Here is a 23,085-nt window from a genome sequence, read left to right on the forward strand (position 1 = left end):
GGGAGCCCAGGACAGGAAGCAGTCAACACCCTACCTGGCTGATTTTGGGCCTGGCCCTTGTAGTGCTATTGCTATACTCTTCTCTAGACGTGTTGGAGGTGCCTCTGCAGTCTGTCAGACCCCACCAGCCTGGAAAAGGTGAGATAAGAAGTTTGGGTTCAAGATAGCAGTTCCCTACAATGAGACCTTATCTTAGGTCCTTATATCTTATATAGGATATATATATATATATATATATATAGGGATATAGTTATATCTTAGGCAAGCTAGGCTGGTGTAGTCAGCTGGTGAGCTTCTACCATATTTTTAGTAAGGAAATTAAAGCACAAGTATATACAGAGGACAAACAGATACAACATTATCTGCTCATGGATGCATCTGTGTAGGCAATAGATAATGTTCTCAAACATTGTTCTCTGATGTTTTCCTCATGCATTATGCAACATGCTTCCCTAATGAAAGCTGGATAAGAGCACCTAAAATTTTAGAGTTACCTTCCTCTCCTGAGGGAAAAGCACTTACTTGTAGCTAGCAGTGTCTTCCATGGTTTCCTGTCATTATGTTGCTCATAAATATTTGATTATCTCTTGCTAGCCTTTGATGTGCCAGTTGTCAGGTGGTGCATGCAGCTTCCTGTTGGTGGAAAGAGATGGGCTTGATACATCCCTCATATCTGGAGCCTGGCTCTGCACAGGCATAAGCAGAACTGAACCCCACAGCTGATGGTGTCACCAACATTTGTGTGCTGGTAGCTTTAGAAAGGCTGAACTGGCCAAGGTGCTGCTGTTGGCAATTAACAGCCAATGCTGGTTCTTCACATTTCCCCTTGCTAATGTGGGCTGGCCTTCTCAGAGCACACAGCTGTCCTACCATAACTGTACTGCCTTGATAAAAATAGAATATGTATCACTCCAGTGGGCCTCATGGCCCCAGGGAAATCTACAGATCCAGTGCTTTGTTGGGATGGTCACTCCTGGTACAGTTCAAGAAGCCAAGTCCTTGCTTCCTCCTATGGCTGTCTTCTGAGGCTTTAAACAAGCTGCTGATGTTTTCTTTTTTATTCCCTATCCAGAAAGCAAGCAAGTAGTTTGGATGGAGTGATGGGGAGAAGGGAGACGGACTGCCAGGGAGGAAGGACCCTGGAAAGCTGTTTTTAGTGCTTCATAGTTATATACATGACCCGCAAAAAGGACTAATGATCATGGTTATCCAAGATGTATCCAACATAATTAGATATGACTTTAAAGAGAGGCACATAATGATGAGTTTACTCTGGGTGAAAATAAAGTGAAAACTGCTCTTTCTTTTCTCAAGGGAGAGGGGTTTTTATTGCCTATATTGATAGCTGAAACAATTTCTAACCTTTTCATTTGACAGCCAAAATACTTTGCTATTAACCTTGTTCTGTAGCAAAGAAAAGTAAGTTAAAAATAACCCTTTATACCTGCAGAGGTGAATGGGTCTCATGACCTGTAACATCACAGATAGCATCTCTGGTAGGAACAGAACATCTTTCTACTAGGATTTCACTTGAGAAATTGTGCTTTGAAACCTGGTAGAGGTGGGGAGGAGGGGTCAGAGTCCAGGAATTGGACAGGTCATTGTTTCAAGTGCTGAAATCCAGGATGATGTTGAATTTTCCCTTTTTTTTTTCTGGTTGAAATTATTAGACTGTTTCAGTGAAAGACACAGCTGTCTCTTTCTGCATGGGTATACACAGGCACCTAGTGCACACTTGCCTTCTGTGAATCCAGTGCGGAGCAGTTTGAAAGTGCAAACATATATTTCACAGATTACCGTGGGGATCACTTTAATCAGCTTTGAGACCTGCTAATGCTGTAGAGATCTTTGGAGGACTACTGCTGTTTTCATCTCCATGCAGCCAGTGCAAGAAGGAATGAACATCATGTCTCTGTGCCACTGCTGGAAGAGATGCTTCTCTCTAGGTAACTGTATACGATGGGCAGCTGCTTTTGTTGTGCATTACACTGGACTGGGGCGAGCAGAATTAAGAACAACAGCTTTGGGAGTGCTTTAGAGCAAAAGGTTACTATGTATGCAGTAAATCTTTGTAAGCTACTGTTGGCTAGAAGCCAGTGTTATAGGTCTCTGGGCTTTTAGTAGAAGAAAACAGCTTTAAATCATGAGCATATAATGGAAAACCATTTATTTTTCTTGTTTAAATTGTTCTCTTAGAAATCAAGATCAGCTGTGCTTGCAGCTGATATGCTTAAAGCTGTTAATAAATTGTTATAGAACAGATGCAGTGTAGTAGAACAGAAAGGAAAAAGCACTTGGGTGTCAGAATGCTAACAGAATTATGATGCGCCAAAGATATTTTTAGCTTCAACCAATATTAATACAGGGAAACAAGCCTCAAAGGTGTGAGGCAAGAAGGCTGTAGCTGCTTTCTTCACAGGATTAGCTTTGGCTGTCAGTTGTGCTAAGCAGATTCTGATGTCTGTTTTTTAAATATTCCACTAATCACACAACAGATATGCTGTACTTGATAGTTGTGTACATGGCCCACAAATGGGATTACTAGTCATGGTTATCCAAGGTGTGTCTGACAAAAGTGCTAGGACTACAGGATCCTCCTTGGGCAGTGGGATTATTCACAGGAGGGGTTCTTATTCTTGTTTGAAGTATAAGAATGCAATGTAGCTGTAGCTTCTGCCACCTCATGTTCACTTTCTAGAAACTGTTTCAACAGCCACATGTCTGATCCAGTCTCATTATTATTGCAGTCCCTGTAAGTAAGGTGGGAGTAGAATTAGTGTTGTGCATTGTCAAATGCAATGGTTTGTGTTTAAAGTTTTTTCCTTTGTATTGAAAGATTTTTTTCTTTAGCAGAAAATTCAAAAGAAACACAAAGGATTTTATCTCAGAGGCTGGGAGTGCACACAGAATGAGCACAATATGTTTTCATGTGTTTGCCCAATGAACCTGCATTTGCACTGTCACCTTGTATGTCAAAATTCTTAAGTTAAATGTAAATATAAATCTAATCAAATGCCCTCCACACTGTCTCAAGTGCTGTAGACTTGTTCATTGTTTTCTAATACATGCATGTGTTTTGAACTCAGCTGACAGTTGGTATGGTAGGCCCATGCTATCCAGGAGTTAAAAATAATAATAAATTCTGGAAAGAGCAGTGGAGTGGTGACACGTGGCATTGCCAATAGCAGAAGCCTTGTTCCCCACAGTGTCAAAACCAGGTAACCCCAAAGAGAGAACGGTAGTGCCTGATATATTGAGTTCTCACTGAACCAATGCCTCTGTTATCTCCTTTAAAGTTGCCTTAACTGGTATTTCTTATGGGACTTGTTCATGTACTGTTGGTTGGAAAAAATTGATGACTTTTTTTTGGATGCCTTCATGCCTTTATAGTATCTGTGAAGTTGTTGGAAACGTGGAACATATGGAACTCAATTTTCAGAGTTGAATCTGAGTCTGAGAAGTGCAAATTGTCTGAACAGCTTTGAAAAAATCTATTTCACAGGAAGTGTTTGGATTTGAACTTGAGGGATTTTAGTGACAGCTTGGGAGGCTCCTTGAGCTTACTGGAACTGCAGTGTTTGCCTATTTAAAATTCTGGTGTTGAACAGTTTAAACTCTGCTGTAGCTGAGTATTCAACTTTGTGTCAGGCTATTAGATCTAATTTATATGCTGCCTGAAATTTATTTTTTCAGGCATCAGCTATGCTGTTGCTTCTTATAAATCAAACACATGTTGTATATACCAAAAACCCCTTCTTGAAGTCCAAGTTCTGGTGACAAACTGCTTGTAAATACACAAGTGAGTTTGGATAAGAGTGAAGCTTCTAGAAAGACCATTTTTGTTCAATGCAATATGGGAACTCTTCAACTAACAACAAACCACTTGGTTGAACTGGTGTCAATTACCAGTCCCACTAATAATTTTGTAATGTTAGTTAGGAAACTGGGGTGGGAAAAAAAGGGAATTAACTTCTCTACTCACTAGTGATACCTCTTCATTCTTGGAGTTGAGGTGACAGTTGTGGCTATGAAGCTTGAGGCAGAATAAGAATAGATCATGTACAGTGTTATTAGTTCAGCATTATCAGCAGAAACTACTTGGCTTTGACATTAAGTGAGAAGGTACAAAATTACTTGTGAGATGGAGAAGAGCTATTTTAGGCCAATATTCTTCTTGTGGTCTTGCCAAGGTTGCATATGAGGATTGTTAGAGGGAATAGAAACATTATGCCTTTATTTTGTCACTTCAAGAAGCAAAAAGAAATGCACCAAGGAGACTTGAAACTATGAGTAACTCTAGGCACCTTTGCTTTCCCATACCTGAGTATTTAGCCAGTTGATTTTTTTGCTTTGAATAATGTCTGTTATTCATACAGAGATAGGTGAATTTTATTGTGTGGATCTGCTTCTTATCCCTTCCCTCAGTAAGAGTTCTGTTCCGTCTCTAGAAATATGCAGTATTTGTGTGTGAGTGCATCTGGATTCTCTTTGTATACAGTTTCTGCTGAACTCCTGAGGTAGCATAATTCTGGTTGCTGCTGTTTAGTTCTCTGAAGTCTCTAATATTCTGCTAGGAATTAGTTTTGTTTGTTTGTGATAACATTTAGCTACTTCATTCAAGTGAATTTGAGCATATGCAAAAAAAATCCAGGCTCCAGCTGTCTCTGTGGCATGCAATTCCATTTACAATTGGAGGCTGCTCTTCAAAAGCAGCAGTGTTTTCTGCCTTGAATTTCTTCGAACTAACAACTTCCTAGTTAGTAATTTAAAATTATTCAAAAAGATCTTTTTTTAGTGTTGTCAAATTTAGCTTAAATCTGGGATAAACACAAGGAAAGTGACTAAACTTCACAAGGAACATACTCTGTTCATGCTTAACATTAGCAGGGCCAAGAAAATGGAGTGCTGGTTCTTCTGGTTTCTTTAACCTCAGTGGTTGCTTTTGCATCAGCTGAAGCTACAAGAAGTCTTGCATATGTGTGTGCAGTTAAATGAAGTGAGAGCTACTGATGCTGTGTGTCTGTTAACACAATCATGTATGAGCTACTGATCCACCTATACTGAGATTATCTGTGCATTTATTAGAACAAAGCAGTTCTTCTGCAGCTCCATCCCACAGGCAGACTGGTCCTCCTTGGATTGACCAGTGTATATCCAAGCTTATCTCCTGGCTTAGCTGAGTTCCCATGGCATAGCAGCATTCTTTGCATCCCTGAAGTTCACTGTGAGATGTTAGAAGTCCATGAGCATTATCCCAGTGGCTAACTTTCCTGTCCAACAGTAGCCTTCTTAGTCTTGTTAATTTTGATAAACAACACATTGCGTAGCTGTCAAGAGGAGGAGGGAAGTTACAGACCTGTGTCTGTTTACTTTCTTGTGCAATATCTGTTAGCTTGATTGATGACAACTTCCTCCTTGCATCCTGGAATCCAGAGAATAATGTTCCTTTGGTCTTCTCTGGTGCCTCTGAAGCTTCATTTGCTTTTAATATCCTTTGGAGCTACTGTCTCCATCCATTTGTTTATTGGTCTGTATCTCACATAGAAAAAAAATCTTATCTTCAAAACTGATTCACTGCTGTGCATAAAATAGCTGTTCTTTCTTGCTGTGCATCTCTAAAACATCTGCTGTAAAGACATGGATGTCTTTTTGTGTTCTGACTTGAACAGGGGAGTTATCCAAGAGCTTTAACTCCCACTGTCCTAAGTTTGACTCACAGTAGTCAAGTTGTTTGAGCTGAACACAAGGTTTTTTTGCTAAGTTTAGCTGTTGGCAGATACAAATTCAGGGTAACTTTAAAGAATAAAATCTTGTTTGAAGAACTCTAATCTGGTTTTTTGCTCACTTACTATGCTTTCAGGTTTTCTGCATGCAACTATTTAAAAAAAAAAACCCAAAACAAGCCAAAAAGCAAAAATACCCCCAAACCCTTAGAACCCCTGAAAATCCAAACCAGTAATAAAGGCACTTGGAGAATGTACCTACCAGTTGAAAATCAGCTTTTCTGTTTCATATTGTCTTTAGTCTGTACGAAAAACAGAACCTTCCCTGAAAGTGCCCATAATGCTGTTTGTGCCTTGCTGCACAAACTGGTAAGTGCAGGGGCTTGAACTGAGTAGTCCCTTGGATATCTGCAGTAGCATTTCAGTCAGTAACTGCACTGATTTATTGTCCACTTCTGGTGTTGCATGATGGCAGCACTTGAGCCCATTAGTGTACAAGACCTGTTGTAGGGCTCCTAATGGCTGGAATTATGGAGGTGGACAGAGAGCTCATGGTCCAGCCTGGGAGGCTTTCCCTGATGATAGTCTGAAGGTTGCTGTGCATGTGTTCTCATGTACTGTGTATGTTGAAGCTAACAACCATTTTCTGTCACTAGAAATTGTCATGGCCTCCTTGTGATCCTAGATGGAAGCACTCTTAACCCTCTAAGCTGATGAGGTGCTACTGGCTCAGAAGCTCAGTGCCAGTGAAGTTCTGGGTGAAAATGTACAGTACTTTGCTCCTTTTTGCTACTCAGCTTTTGTATTCCCATGGAAATCCTCCACTTGTTACTGTCATGTATAAAAGATTGTTTTTAGTAAAGGGAAGTTCTGGTTGGCCTCACTGCTAGGCACTCGCTTGGGAAAGATGAAGCAAGTTTTATAACTGCCTATTAAAATTGACAGCATTTGTTCATATTTTCATACTTCCATCTAAGTCAATTTGGTACCACACATGCTAACTGTACCTGCTGAAAGCTTTAAGTTCTTAAAAGATAAATATTAGTAATATCCATGGTGCTGTTTACAGAACTGAAACAGTTTGCAGTATAACACTTCTAAAACCCCATCTACTAAATAAAACTTTTAAAAGAAAATAATAGCTTCATTTCTTGATGCAACTTGCTTTACTCCTAAGATTTAGGGTGTCATTTGGGCAGGAATCCTGTATCCTATTTGCTTCTCCTTTAGAAAATGAAAGAGCCACATCATTTCCAGAAACTTAAAGCAGAACAGTTCTTGCTTGGTTCTTGAGAGAGCTAAGAGGTGTTTTGCAACTCTGTATTAACTTCAAGGCTGCTGCTATTATGAACTCTGGTACTTGCATGCAGATGATCTAAAGACCTCTTAATTTGCAGGACATGGATCTGCAGTGAAGGAAGCATATTTAAAATTATTTCTGGTAATAGAAAAACTAGAAAATAAAAGTTCCACTGTGAAATTTGCCAGATCTTCCTTTGTTTGGACATGAGTATGTCAGAATGTTTACCTACAGTGTTATGCTGTTGAATACTGTGGCAGTTTTCTAAATTCTTAAAAAATAAAACCATAGCACTGTTCATCAGGAGTTTTTTTCACATGAACTGGTTATAACTCAAGGTCAAGATAGCCCAGTCCTGTGGAACAAAGCTCTCTCTGAGGACCTGGTAGCTGAAGTTCATGCCCTGTATCTCCTGTTGCCAGCATGCTGTGCTCTGCCTCTTTGAACTCCTACCTTATGTGTGTCTAGATTAACTTTCAGCTGCATTTCTGTTGAATGGTGAAAGCAGCTAGGGGAATAGTGCAAGAAATAAGATATTTCAGGTAAAACAAACTCATTTAGTCACACTTCAAAGTAATTGTGTATTAACTTGTTGACAATTCTGAAGTGCAGAACTCCTCATTTGGTGTCATTTTTGGTACTCTGTTTGTGATGGTGATGCTGTGAAAAAATGTTGTCCCAAGAAAGTGAGCGTTACTGAATCTGGGTAGCTTGTTGAGAGCCAAATTTACTTTTCAGTGCAAGGAAAAGTCTAATCTTGTCTGCCAGCTCTCTAAATACAGCTTTTGGCTGTTCAGGTATTCGCTTTGATAACTTTCTTTGAGGCTTAACCAATAACAAAAATGCCATGTTTTTTGTAAATGAGAAAGTTTGGGGTCTTTTGGTGAGGCTCTCTTTCACTCTGAGGAAAGCTGTCTTTCATTTGTCTCAATTCAAAACTGTCACTTAGTACAGTTGGGAGCATACAGGGAACATTGTATGGCTACTTCAAGTTTAACTTGTGAGGTGAGTGTCTGAGCTTAGAATCACAGAGTGCTTGAGGTAAGAGGACCCCTGGAAATTGTAGTCCAACTCTGCTCTCAAATAGGAGTAGCTTCTTTACCTCAGTGTACTTTAGCTCTTTCTTGTACTAGATCCTAGTCCTGCAAGCAGTGTGCAGAATCAGAAGTATGATTCTTGGCTGTAAACACTCTTAACATTGCTTTAATACTAAATGGCATGAGGCCTTTGGTGAACTTCTCCTTTACAAACCAGCTGTTTCTCATAGCTTGTGGTTCTGATGTTTTGGTGAAGGGCTTAACTGATCTAAAATAATTTGTTCTTAAAAATGGAACACCTGTTAGAGCAATCAAGCACTTCAGTGAGCTAGAGGTAGTAACTAGCTGGCTGATCTACTTAAGTGAAAAGTGATAAAATTTTGGCATGAGTTCTCTTGTGACTTCTGACAGTTGACAAGCATCCCAAGTGACTCATCTTTCAAAACATTACGGAATTCACAACACTTTATTTACTCAATCATGCAGAAGCTATGACTGTTGGTGAGCAGACATTAAGGAGGCAGATACATGCAGAAAAGTCATCTTTGCAGGGCCAGTGATTCAAGAGTATTAAACCATAATTCATTGCTTTTCAAGTGATAATAAATGCCATATGAATTTGTCAGGGCATCAAGTCTGGTTTCTCTTAATGATGAGAGAAAGCTATAAAATCTCTTTATTTTTGTCAAGCTTTAATCCCATCTATTTTTAGAAGAAACCTCGTTAAATAGTGTGAAGTAAGAGCCTTGAAGAAATGAATGGACTTTTTATAAGGGAGTTTATAACTCAAGTCTGACTCATTGAACTTGTCAAGTACAGTGGGAAGCAGTATTAAACTCTTGCAGAAAGTGTCTCAGAATTGAAGCAAGGTGTATTAGACAATGTTTAAATTCCACAAGGATCTAAGTAGTTGAATTGTCGTCTTTGAAGATGTTTAACAGGTAGTTGTGTCTTTGGAACATGGTTTAGCAGCGGACTGGGAAGTGCTGGGTTCATGGTTGGACTTGAGGATCTTAAAGATCTTTTCCAACCTAAACAATTCTGTGATGCAGGCTTCAGATCAATGTGATTAGGGCATTCAAAATTTGATGTAGCTGAACACGTAAGCTAAATCGGATGTAGCTCTTCACAATGAAGAGCCTATGAGACAGTGGTCTGGTATTAATACTGCTAATTGAAGCATGAATAGTTTGATGCAAAATAAATTGCATAGCAGTGTTGCAAGTCCTAGGGTGAATAACAGGAAAGGTCCAGGTCTTGTGGAATAGAGTGACAAGTTGGCATGCCCTTAAGTGAAGCCAATGAATCTTATTCCTCTGGATACAGGGAAGCAAACGCTACTGTGAATAAGAGCTGCTGAGCCTTCAGTTTCAAGTTCCACAAGTGTTGGAGGTGGTCAAGTCTGCTGTGTTCTCCCACAGCCTTTCTGAAACAAAAAACAGAGGTGCAGTTACTTTTGCGTGGCTGAAGTGATGATCTGCATGTGGTCAGGTGTCCTTGAGGGGGATACTTCTACAGGGGGTGTAACCTCTGGGATTGTTACCTACCAGGAGGCCCTCAGAAGCTCAGGGCTCCTTAACTTTTTTGGAAATGCAGGGAAAGGAGAGGATCTACAGCCAGTAGTAAAGGCCACTCTCTGCAGGCTTTTGGATGTGATCTGCTTCGTAACAGGGGAGGGAGGTGGAAGGCATTCCTGATGGGCAGGATTATTGGATAATCTTCCAAAATGAGCATTATTCCACTAAGAGTTGAAGCAGCTGCCTTGAGCCACTTTCAAAACCCAAAGCCTTATTACAGCTGTTTCTACACACTTGTAAGTCTGCTTTGAAAATATTTCAGTGCAATCTAAAGAATGAGACCAATTGTCCCTGAGGCACCTGTCCTGAAGAGAGCAGCCAAAAGGATAGTACGTTCATTAAACCTAAATACCTCTGAACTTCATCGGCTGTATTGGCTCAGTTAATCCTTAAAGTTGTGGGACAGCTTCATAATACTTTGCAGCAAGGAGAACTAGTCAGCAGGAAGATTTCAATCATCAGAGAATGTTATGAAAAAAAAACCCCAAATAAGTGAGGTCTCTGGAAAAAACCAACAATTTTTACAGCATGTTTGTTCTAGAATAATTGCACTTCTGTTCTGGCACTTGATTAGGAAAACCGATGAAAGCTGCTTCCTTGCACTTAATGCTCTTAAGAGTATTGTTGTTGGATCTCCTTTGCAGTTACACAACATGAAATCAATGGGAAAGGACAACAAATATCCAGTAGTGCATTTAGTTCTGTTTTTCTGAAGGGGAAAATATCCATTCAGCAAGGCTGAGTGGTCTTCTGTGTCATGGCAAGGTTCTTCAGGCTGAGTAACTTAATATAGTATCATAATGGCATAGCCTTGCATAGTCTACAGTCTTCCTATTTCACTTTCTGAATTTGTCTCTTTTCACAAAGTAAAAATGATCGAGCTGGCATATTTTTGCTGTCTGAATTGATATCAACTGTAATGAAAGAAAATCAATTATTTAGCCTCGAACTTGCAAGTCAGCTTAATGTCACCAAAGTATGATTTCACAGTGTGCAACACTTGCCTTGGGCAAGAGGCGGTGCTGTTGAAAGCACATCAGTCTGTTAATTACATCGGCTTTGTCGTCCCGGAAAGGTTGTGTGCATGACCGTGGTGTACGAGCAATGGGTAACGTTGCCCTCCAGTGGCTGACGCCTGGAGAATCCCGAGCCTGTTTGCACTGGCAATAACAGAGCCAAGGCTTGGGAAGGTCTGAGGTGAGTGGGATTTAAAAGGGCGAGTTAGTTTAAAAGGGTGTTCTGTTAAACAGGACAGGTTTTCACACTGTACAAATACCTACGTGTTCAATATGCTAAGGTTGTATAGGACTGAAAATTTTCCCTTCAACTTTAGTTAAGGAGGATGTAATTTCAGGGGCCTCTCCCATTCATTGCAGGAGTCCTTTGTAACCGCTATCTGATCAGATCAGCTTGTTGCAGTATCATCTTAGCTTCATACAGCAATCAGAAACAGATTTGGCTTTACAGTAGGTTTACTGCTTTACAGTTTCACAGGACAGTTTATTGCTTCTGTTAACCTTTGAATGAAGTTCTCAAATAATGCTAACATAACACCTGTACTAGATTTTTATGAAACAAGTTGTCATACACTTGTCTAGAGCTACCTGTGCTAGCTTGTAAGTCCATGGCTTATTAAATAAACTGATAAATTCTTACTTTCATTTAGTTGAGCTGTAAATATATAAGATATCTCCATGGCTCAGGAGGGAAGGGGAAAGCAATAAATCTGTCTCCACAACTTCGGTAATGTTTTGAGGCTTGACAGAGGGAATAGCTAGCTCCTTTCCCTTATATTTTTGCGTTCTTTTAATGTAAAAGTAAACAATGCTTATGGAACTCAATTCACTCCAGACCCAGTGGGAAATGAAAATTACCTTATGCTTCTGCCGCTTAAAGTCAAAGCTTTGAAGTTGCAGGTGTAAAGCAAGGCAGTATTTTTTTTTTAATCAATTCAGTCCGAGCCTTAGCTTTAGGGACGGACTCCCCAGATGCTCGGCCGTAGCCCCGTTCGGTGCCCGGGCCGGGGGAAGGCAGCTCGGTCCGCCCGTGTGGGTCTGGGAGGGCTCTGGCGGAGATGCTGCGCCGCTCCCTGAGCGCGGCTTGGGGCTCGGGACGCGCTGGGAGCGGGCGGGCAGCGCCAAGGAGCCGAGGGGCCGCGGAGCCCGCGGCGGTGCGCAGGATGCTGGCTGCCTCCCTCCCTCCCTCGCACGGAGCCTGGGAGGCTGGAGGCGGTGGATACGGGGCGCGGGGGGGCTGCCCGGCGCTTCCCGGCGGGAGCGGGGGCGGCGCTCCCGGGGCGGGGCCCGGCCCATCCCCGCGGGCGGGGGGCGCGGGCCCCGCGCTGTCCCCGCCGCCAGCTGGCTGCGGCCGCCCCGCCGCCCCCTCCCCGGACCCGCGTTATTTACAGCCGCCGCCGCGGTAAACAGCGGGCAGGGCGCGCTCGCAGCCGCCGCCCACCGCGGCCCTTCCCCGCGGCGCGGCCCCGGAGCTGCCGGCCCGGCTCGGCTGGGCGCGGCCCCTCGCTGACCGCCTCCCCGCCGCGCTCTCCTTGCAGGACCTGTCTGTTCCACCTCGGGCTACAAGAAGGCGGATGATGAGATGTCCGGAGCCACGTCCGCGGCGGATCTGGACGAGGCACCAGCCCGCACCATTTACTTGAACCAGCCCCAGCAGAGCAAGTTCCGCGACAACTGGGTCAGGTACGGAGCAGTCCCCGCTTCTCTCTTTACAGGCGGCAGCCGCACACCCCGCAGCCGTGGGCTGGGAGGGCTCGGGTCCCTCTCCCTTGCCCCTCGGCCCTGCCCACGCCAGGTTTCAATACGGTAAAACGCGTGTCCGCCGGGGCGGCTGGTTTTGTTGTCTGTGCTGGGTACCAGGGTCTGGCCAGTGCATGGGCGAATCCAGCAGCAGCAAGTGATGAGCTGCTAACCTCGGCAGTAGTGAGAGCAGGGAGCTTGTAGAGCTGCGTGGGCAAGATGCATGAAAAGGTATTCACTTCAGTAGGGTGCCGAATTTTGGAATAACGGGACCTACTCGAGTATTTCTGGATGCAAGGGTTAACCCGTGAAAATTTAGTGGGAGTTTTGAGTAGAATCCAGTAAACTCCATGAAGTGTCCCCTTAAAAAGTAGCGCTTGGTTGAAAGAGCAGCTAGGCTAAGTATATTAAAAATGTATAGGAAGAAAGAACAGAGAAAGTGCATCCAACAGAACAAGAATGACTACAGAAACTACATGCTGGCATCCCTATGCATAAAAGGCTATGGTCCACTTGTGTCTTTTAATTGAAGACCAGAGGTAATTTTTTAAACTGTTTTAAAGTAGGAGTGTGTGTGTTAGTACTTCTGGTGGTATGATTAATGCCACCAGTGTCATTGCAGTTTGGAAACACAAATAGCATGGACTGAAACATGGAGTACAAGGATGCATAACGTGAGCAAGTTGTGGTGATGCTTGCCTGGGGTTAGCTGGATGAACAGATGGCTCCTGTCATGACTAAGGAGGGGCATTGTTTAGCAGGCTTCTGTTCGTTAATGCAGATGTTTGGGTTATTGTTCAAAGAACAGTTTACACAATGAGTACCTTTATGAAAAGAGAGGAGTTTTATATCCTGCTGAAGTGATGATTTACATTTTCTGGTTTATTGTGTGCATTATCAAGGGCAGTTCTAAGAATATCTTCTGGAAGGGTGCTGATGTTCTGGGCACCACAGCAACTTATTTATAGGTGGTTTTCTCCTCAACTTTAACTTCTTACATATTTGTCTGGGAAATGGTTTAGGAGGAGTTAAAATGACACATTTTCTCAGTATTTTCCTTATTCTATGTGGGTAGCAACAGTGAAGGTTTTCTTGCTTTATTTTTCCTTGACTAATTGAGGGATGAGTTTAACAGTTTCCTAGGCATAGACTATTTGTGCTTTCCATGCTTTAAGAAGGAAAAGCACAGAATAGAGGGTTGGCAGAATCTGTAGTTTAGGTTTTTCAGAAGGGATTCTGTTCTGATCTGGCTAAATATTATAGAAAAGTAGTGTGTTAATCTGCTACCAAGAACTTGTTCCTGACAGTGCTATTACTTAAGAGCAGCTGTGTCCAATTTGCTGTCTGGAAGCCATCCCCTTGTACATAGATGTACAAGTTTCTCAATACCTTTTCACGTCTTTGCCTTGTGACAGGTAAATTTTGAGTCATAAGAAATACTGGTGTGTGAGGGATAGGACAAAGTGTAGGTAGTGTAATAGCAAATTACCATAGGGGTACTTTCATTACCTGATCAGGAACCTTAGCTCCTTAGTGTCACTTGGAAATTAAGTTGACTTTGTAATGATTTACTGCTGCTTAGTAAGAAAGCTTTGATCTCTTGACTTTTAAAGGGTGATAGACATTGCCTGTACTCTTTCCATCCTCTGGATTAATTTTCTTCCCTCAGCCTGGTGGGACTGAAGGCAAAGGTGACCTGAGTTTGTAATGCCTGAGTAAGGAGGCTTCAGTTACTGAAGTGTATTGGAGTTTCTCCTGAGGAACTGAAGTTCTCTGTTGCCTTTGGACTTTCTTACTTAACTGTATTCAGCTTCAGAAATTCATTCAGCACTGGATTTCTCTGTACTGATGGATTTGCAGATGTTTTGTCTCCCTAGGAAGCATCAGTGTACCACAAAGCAAGGTGCTGGGTAAGCATGTGAACACCTGCATGTAAGGCCTTGTGGAAAATTAACTGAAAATGATAAACCAGCTTGTTTTAATTTTTGTGAGTTCAGACTGTCATATTTTTGGTAGTCATTAAAGATTCTCTGAATAACAGTGGGAATTTGTGAATGTTCATAGGAAGTTTTCTAAATTAAGGATAGTGTGGAAAGCTTGCTCAAAACTAAAATACAGCAAGAAATGGAAGTGCAGAGCATGGAGGAGGGTAGGTTAGTGGTATTGCTTTTTGTGTAAGATGTTCTAAACACCTTGAGCTGCTTGACTTTCTGTGGGTAGAGAAGCACTGTTAAAAGTGAATTCCAATGTTTGTGGGAGCATAAAGACAGACTGATTTTGGATAAGTTAATAAAAATGGTTAATTGTCTTGATCCCACTTCGAAGTAGTATGTAGTGCTATTGCAAAAGTTAAGTGGATGGCAAGATGGCACTAACACTTCCAGAAGTCTTGGAGTGTGAGGATGTAAAAAGAAGAAACGTTTCTTCTTTCCCCAGGCTCTCTGGCATAATTCAGACTAGGAGAAGGTTTCTCTAATGGCTGACTTTTGTGTTCTTGGAACTTTGTAGCAAACTATTTCAAAACATAGTGCTGTGTGTTACAGACTAGGTTTAGCTTGGCCCTTGGCATGTGCATAAATATGGCTGTCACTGTTGTTTATTATACTGTAGCAGCAGTGATTCATCTGTAGAAACACCTCTTCTACCTGTCTTCAGTCCTGCTCTATTGTTTGAAAAACTTCGTTTGTCTTACATTTTGGGCTTTTTAATTAAAAGGTAAATTATGTTCCATTTTCAGGTGAAACATTTTAAAAGCTGAAGCATTTTAGAAGCTCTGAAAAAATGTAAAAAATGAATAAATGCTATTGCTTTGTCCAACACAGCTGTACTGCATCATTAAATGTTTGTTTTTGTGAAAACCAACTAGTACCTGTTTTGACATATCCAGCATACAAAACTTAAACACTTGTCTGTTTAACCAGAACATTTCTGTACTTTTAAGTCCAGTAAGAAATGAAAGATGTATGTTGAGGAAATTTCCAGTCTCTCCACAGAGCTTTGTGCCACTTACTGTGACATTTGTGCTCTGGAACAACATTCTGTGTACTGAAGCCCTACTTCCTGGGAGGTGGCTGGACATGTCTGCCAGTGGGAAGTAGGGAGTAAGTTTTTTGTTGTCCTTTGCTTCTCTACATGACCTTTGCTTTATTAAACTGCCTTTATCTTAACCCATGATTTTTTTTTCCATGGTATTTTCTGTCTCTTGTCCTGCTGAGAAGAGAAATGATAGAACAGATCAGGGAGTACAAAGTGCCCAGCCAAGGTCAGCCCACAACAAGATGGCAAATAAGCTTCCCTATCGCCTTGTAAGACCAAAGGAATACAGATGGAGTATGGTGCTAGGGGCTTGAATGCTCTGTTAATACTTCTGACATGACCAAAATAATGGCATGAACAATTTTCCAAATGTATCCTCAATGAAGACTGGATATTGTACTTGAAGTTAGAATGTTCTATGCATTTTGTTTTCTTGGAAATACAGTTCCTTGATGTCTCATAGTAATACAAGAATCTACTCTGATATCAGTGGCTTGTTCTGAATGTATAATAGTACTGTAATAGGAATTTCTTGTAGTCCATTTAGTAAAAATCACCAGTAAAGTGATTTGAGCCCTTCACTTGTTGCATGTGTTAATGTTGATGCAAAAGAGTTGGACTTGTGGTTTATTAGTCCTGGAGGAACAAGTGTGCTGAGATAACTTCAAGGACATTAGAAATGGTCTCCAAATTTTTGAAGATGGTGGAGTTGCTTTGTAAATGTTGCTCTAGGTAATATTCTTCTATGCCAGGCCTGGTAGTGCATCCTGGTGCAAATCTGACTTGCATCTGAATCAGGACCCCAAGTGCAGTCTCGGTTTGTGGCTTGAGTGCTAGGTTGGACAGTGCAGCAATCAGGAAGGACAAAATTCAGCTTGTTTTTTTTAATGGATCTTGATGCCAGAAGTCTTGTTCAGAAGTTGTCTTATCAAAGTGGACTTTGGTGGATTGATCTCTTAAGGAGGTCCCAAAATTTGCATTATAATATCCAGAAAATACTCAGTTCAGAAACTTGTCTTCCATACAGACAAAAATCAAGTTCTAATAGGTAATGAACAAAAAGCCTTCAGTGTTTATTTTAAGTTGTACAGAGCCTTAAAACTCAAGTAAACAGGTGAGAATCAATTTCTTGTCTCATAAGGCAGAAGCACTTTGCATGGGGAATTTCGCCCTGTAGACTGTAGGTTTCTAGTGGAATGATAAGTCCTGTATTAAACAGACTACTGTTTATCTATGGTTCCAGACTGTCCTATCAGTGTTTGCACGATGCTTGCTGGTGACAAAACTGTAGACACAATATTTAATCTTCCTTTTATTTCATATGTGTTGCATTAAATTAAGCCAAGTGTATTGCTTTATTGGCTTGTGTGTAGGTACTGTAGAAATCAATTGTGATTTAGAGGTGTTCATGCTTTTTGAATGTGTGGGCAGGTTCTCACTGGTGAAACAAGAGTTGCTGGTATCACTAACCAATTAGTATTGACCCTTGAAACCTGAGTAGTGTTCTCTATGATCTGTGGAAATGTGGATTGTAGTCTGCTATGTGCAGGTGAATTTCTCTTCACTTAATGGTATAGCCCAGCATTCATCTTGCACCAAAATGTTTTACCATGTTCTTAGGTTAAAATGCCTCATTTTCTGTTCAGTTTATTCTTAATAGAGTTCAGGCACTGGCCATTTGTTTTATTGTGTTTGTGTTAGATTTGAAATACTCTTCTGTTGTCATGTGAACAGATTGCTTGCCTGACTGCAGAACAAGATTTTGAAATTGTTCAAAGAAAGGATGTATTATTTTAATCTGAATGGTACAAGTCTAATCATGTGTTAAACTAATCCTCTAACTCTTTTTAGTTTTAGGTAGATAGTGTTTTTAAGTGAAGAAAAATACTTAGTGTAGCATACTTTTTAAATAAAGAAAAACTTGTTTCCTGTAGTGCAGCTGTTGATGGTACTGCAATCTGCCACAATGGAAAAGGCTTGGGTACAGCTATAGAATGATTCTTTTAGCCATTAAAATTCTGTTATTGTATGTCTGGTGTTGTGTGTAGAGATTATACCAGTGTATTTGAAGCTGCTGCATCTTTGGTCTTGGGCTATTCCTAGGGCAAGAACCCCTGGACAGTTAAATTGTTGAATTTTGCTCAGATGAAATATCTGGATAAAAAAACCACAGATGGGGAAGTTCTAGTGCCCTTTCACCTGCTGCATGCTGAGCTCTCTGGTATCCTGAAATTGTTCTGGTGGTTTGTGGCACAATGCATTTCATACATCAGCAGCAACACAGCAGGTGAATTAAACTGGGTCCCTTTTTTTGTTTTTAGATCTCCCTGACTGCTAGTGGTCTGTAGAAAAAGGTAGAAGAGAATAAATTATCTTAAGTGGACCTAAGTAGAGTTTAAGATGTGTAATAACTGCATTCCACATTCTTCACAACTGTGGGTTGTGAAGATAATTACATTTCTCTCAAGACTAAATATTAATTTCTTCTGCCAGCCCCCTGCCTGTCACTAAAATAAACACTGCTTTAGTTGTGGTGACATTTAGAGTTAAAAATTTGCTTTAAAACTGAAGCTAGCACATTGGCTTTTAGACAGCTAGCTAGCTTATGTGACTTGTTTGATTTTTATTCTTTTTTTCCCAGTTATCTTCATATCAGTGCTGTGCATTTAAGTGGAGGCTATCCTGTGTTTGCACAATAACTAAATGTGGTACTAAACTTACTTTATTAGACAGTGGAATTTTGAGGTTAACTGTGCTGGTCAGCTGTTTTTATTGAGTTGTACTTGCCAGCAGGGTTACTGCAAAGCAAGTATATATTACTGTAGTGATGACCTCCACTCATGCTGAAACAATATCATGCCTTCAGAGCTTCTAGTACTGTTTCTAAACAGTCTTTGTTTAAGGTATTTGTTACTGAAAAACAGCCAGGAATCTGTTCCCCTTTTTGTAGGGATTTATTGAATAGAGAACTCATGGGAAGGCCTTTTCTGTTTGCCTGCTTTAGGAAAAGCCTCCAGGGTACTGGATTTTGAAGCAGAGGTGCACTTGCTTCTATTAAATGTGACACGTGGTCTGGTTTTCGGGTTAAACTGAGTGTAAGCAGTTGTGGCAGTGCCTACTATAGGAGACTTTGCTAGTGGAAATAGTATTTGCTTTGGTAATTAACATCAATTACATTAGTTGTTGCAGTCTTTTAGTACTTACGTATGGCAGTAGGGCTGCTGATAATGGGCAGTTTGGAATAAGATAATTCAGGTTAGAAGTTCTGAAAAAATCCTTACATGGTTAGGAGGTGATCCTAATGAACTAGAAAGTAATGGGATCGTTGTGCTTCAGTGGACAGGAGTTCATAGTGCGTTTTCATGTCCTTTTGTCTTAGCAGTGGTCTGCCTGTGTCAGGGTAGGAGCTGAATTGAAGCTCTTGAACATGAGCTTGTTGCTGATGCAGCTTTGGAGGAAGTGCAGGTAGCTCAGCCAGGCTGGGTTTGTCTGCCTGATCATCTTGCTCCTGAAATGGAGTTTGTGCACAAGGGTAGATAACACTGCTTGCCTGCTCAGGCACTGGTAACCACTGAGTATTGCATTTAGCCCCCTACCTTTTTATTAGGTGTTGATGTAGGATGCAACACTCAGGATGTGCATGACTAGACAATAGTGATGTAAGAATGATCTGAAATGTCTGTGCTAATTTAGATTTTTCCCTTGTGTAAAATACTTCTCAACATGAGTGGCTGGTTGTCTAGCTGAAAGCTGTCTGCTTTTTTTTCTTTCCCTTACGAGACCTTTACTTTAACTTGAATAAACTGTTTTTCTGAAGAGTTTTGTTTTCTTATTGCAGCAGACCCAAATCATGGTGGTCCCCATAAAGCAAGTTCTAATGGTACTTGACTTGCAGAGAAATTAGTGGGCTGCGTTTGTATGTCCTGACTCTTTTAAACTTGTATGAAACAATATTTTTTCTCTAAATCATATGATTTGACGAAAGAGGGCTCAGGGATTTTGAGATGTGATCAGTTCCACCTGTAACAAACAAGGGGAAGTGGTGTTTTCCAAACAGTGGTACCTTTAGTTGCTTCTGGTGGGAGCCCATACTATAAATAAAGAAATAAGAAATATGGGGAAGTGGTGAGGTGCTTGAGATGAATCCTATCCCACTGATAAGTTTTCTTCAGCTGGAAGCTGCTAGAATTGTTTTCAGTCAAAGTTGAAATTGATTAATTCTAATACATTTGAATACTCTCAATCAATTTCATTGTCTGTGTGGATAATTTCAGACAACAGATTCATCTTCTACAGCTTCACTGTGGCTTTTTTGGGAAATGTTTCAGGGTTTGATGTTTCAGTAGCTAAGCACAAGAATGTCCCTTACACCCATTTCCTCTTTTGTCAACGTAGGAATTTGTATATATAAAATAGCTTTGGTATTATGGAGGAACTGTAGCAGAGTGCAGGGAAAGATTGAAACAAAATAGGCACTTAGACTGTGGGCAGTGGTTGTTCCAGAGCTGAATGACAGATACAATGTGGTAATTCTTGATTTTTTTTTTTTTTTTTGTCTTGGTCTGGCAAGCTTTAAGCAATAATGTCTTGCAATATTCAAGTTGTTGCACTTTTTGCTATGCAAGAGCAAGTCCTACTCCTTTCATGCTCATCTGTTCTGCCCTGAGCTCAGGGACTGTCTCAGGTATTTAAGCACCGCATATGCTTTTTTTGGCTGCTACAAGTGTACAGCCATAAACAGGGCAGTGAAACCCTTTCTGGTTGAATCTTCCTGTGTAAGAACTGTAGTCTCAAGGATTCATCTGATAGGACAAGGCCCTTCAATTGAATAGGGAGCTGCATTTGTTCAGGCTCCCTATTATAAAACCAGGGTACCTAGGACCTAATTTTCAGTCAACCAATAATCATTTCATAGGAATATGAGTAATTTCTTCTTATAAGCCCGCATGATATATTTTTTGGGAACTTGTAAACATTGATTTTTGTCTCTTTAACAAGTTTGAGGAAAGTACACCATCTTCCCTATGTGCAAGGAGGTAGATGACCTTTCACTGTCATATGCATGCAACTGCTGAAAACCTTGTTTGTGACACTTGGGTTTAGAACAACCTTCTCAGTATTCTACATGGCAGCAGCTTGTTGATGAGATGTACCTATAAATGTGCGTTCTCTGTACTCAATGTAATAGCTGAATGTTGTTTTTTTCTGTTGATGTCTCTTGAAATATGTAAAGCTTGCTGCTGTGCCTCCTGCTGCAGTGGTGACTGCCTGGAACTGGCTTGTCTGCTGCCTCTGTACATGAGAGCTTTAGCAGAACCTCAGATGCTGATGTCAGTCTTGCTTTTAAGTGTCGTGTGCCTGGCAGGACCTTAGCATGCAAACACCATCCCACTAAAGACAGTATTTGAGTTCTTTAGTCAAGCAGATCAGCCTGGGTTTCTGGGGTGTTTCTTTTCCTTCTCTTTTACTGGGCGTCTGACCTTTTGTAGGTGTTGATGGACACAAAGCTTGTTTGGTGAGAGAAGGGTTCAAGTCTGTAACGTTCACTTTAATTACCCAGCCCTTTTGCTGTGGTTCAGGTGTCTGTGCCTGGGCTTCTTAGTAATTGTTCCTGCAAATTGATGTGTGTTAAAACCACTGACATCAAGTGATACTTATTCTTCAGCTCTTGGAGAGTATTTCAAGTATGTGAACTGTGGCATGAGTAGGTTTGTGTGAATGCTGTCTAGGAAAGGACAGTTTGTTGTACTTGTGACCCCTGGAAATGGGGCCCACGTATCTCAAGGAGGACCTGTTTTCTTAATCCTGATCATCCTGAAGGTGGAGTTCATCTCAGAGTTGCCATTCTAAAGGAAGGGGTGGAAGTGCTTTAGATGGCTGACTGGAAAAGTGCAGACTGTGTTCATCTGCATATTGCCAGCACACACGTGTTTCAAGAGAGTAACTGCTCTGCCTCTGTTACTGACAGCCTTTGCCTCTTCAATCATTAGTCAGTAAAGTAAAACCTGACTTTATGAAATGTTTTTGGGAAACAGGAAAAAAGGCAACAATGGGAGTGGTTGTGCAGAAGTTACCTGTGAATAAATAGAGGAACCATACTGAACTGCTACTGAGTTTCTCAGTGCACTGTTTGCTACTTTTGAGTTGACTGTTATAAACATTCCTAGGTAATCCTTGGTACTTTAGTAATATGGTAATGAGTTAAAGTATGTGAATGACGCTAATGTTTTGCAAATGATACAGCAATTGCTTTAAAAAAAATCTCTGCACTGCCTTAGGAACAGTGGGGCCAGAGCCAGCTGTAGTCAGGTGTATCTAAATTCACTTGTTTAGTAGGGTTTGGTATTGTTCCTCCTGTCTTGCACAGTGGTGTAACTTGAAACATGACTTATGTGAATTAACTTGCAGGTGTGGAGTAGACAGCTCTTCTAATGTTTGCACACCTGTTCAACATTTGAACTTGTGTAGTTAAGCGAGATTTGCATAGGTAGCAGCTGTTGCTTTAGGAGAAACCAGTTTGTTGTTTGTTTTCCCCCTTGTGCTTCCCTCCTCTACCTGCCTCAACCTGTTCTGTGAGCTGCAGGCCTTGTATTCTCTGAGTTAACATGGCTCTGACTGGGGCTGGTCAGAGAGCTAACCTTCCAGTTTTTTTTATTTTTGGTGGCCAAAACTGTGCTATGAGTGAGCTGACTGAAGTTTCTACCTGTTCATCTGTAGATTTTAACTTTCCTGAGCTTTGGTTATCCTGAAGTTGTAACACATCTATCTCTTTTGAAGGAGCACAAGAGGTTTTTGTTATTTAAAAATAAGCATTGTATTTATCATTTCAAGAACTGCTCTTCAGAGTTAAGTCAATTGCATGCTCTTGCCCAGCTTAGACTGCTAGTTAGGTTTCCATAAGAAGTTTTCTTTTGGAATAATAACATGTATCTGCTCTTTATTCATACTAGTAGTTGCTGTTCTGACCTGTGTGGTAACAGCTGACTGTGCCTGCCTCTAATTAGAGCTGTACCCATTTTCTGTGGGCATCTGTCAAGTTACTTAAGCAACAGAATACATGGAGTGCCTTACTATGTACAAACCTCTTTCAAAAGAGCCTTATTGTGTTGGCATTAACATAATTGTTAGAGTAAGAATCATGTTTGAGCTAGCTAGCTGTGAAGTTGGTAGGTGGTAGAATGGTGTTAATAAATGTTTCAGCTTGGTTGCAGTCAAATTCTTGTGTTCTTATAATCATAGCAATGTGATACCTAGAGGAATACTATTCTCATGTAAAATATGCCATTGCTTGATGTCTAATTAGTGCTGCTTGGAGATATTGCTTCTGGGTCTGAACTGTGAACTTCATTAGCCCATACTTTTAAGTCACAATGTAATTCTGAGATGTGTGTTTAATTGTGTTCTGTATTAAAGGAAAGTTATTACACATGAGACCAAGCAAATGTGGCTTAAAACAAAAGAAATACTTAGAGCTGGAAGGATTTAACGGCCTTTGAAGGAAGTAACTTTATATAAATAAAGACTGGACTTGCTTTAAGCCTGGATATATGATTTCTCTCATGATTTGGCTTGGTAGATATGAGCCATGATTAAGTACAACCATTTGAAATTTCTGTAAAATATTGAGTATTTAAATACTTGATTCTGGTGAGCAGT

General features: G+C 40.9%; 1 protein-coding gene across 4 annotated transcripts in view; it reads left to right on the forward strand.

Annotated features, from left to right (window-relative positions):
- Positions 1–23,085, forward strand: part of ATP8A2 (ATPase phospholipid transporting 8A2) — a 320,133-nt gene that overhangs the window by 24,286 nt on the left and 272,762 nt on the right. For 2 of the 4 annotated variants that reach the window (XM_071434042.1, XM_071434040.1), the window contains exon 2: positions 12,192–12,336. In XM_071434042.1, coding sequence (XP_071290143.1) covers positions 12,192–12,336 — 145 coding nt within the window. Of the gene's footprint in view, positions 1–1,792; positions 1,947–11,967; positions 12,056–12,191; positions 12,337–23,085 lie in introns of those variants that run through there. The other 2 variants (XM_071434041.1, XM_071434043.1) reach the window with 2 other exon arrangements.

Source organism: Agelaius tricolor, unplaced genomic scaffold (assembly GCF_023055355.1).
Source record: "Agelaius tricolor isolate 1412-34295 unplaced genomic scaffold, bAgeTri1.0.p SCAF_9, whole genome shotgun sequence".
NCBI classification, from domain to species: Eukaryota; Metazoa; Chordata; class Aves; order Passeriformes; family Icteridae; genus Agelaius; species Agelaius tricolor.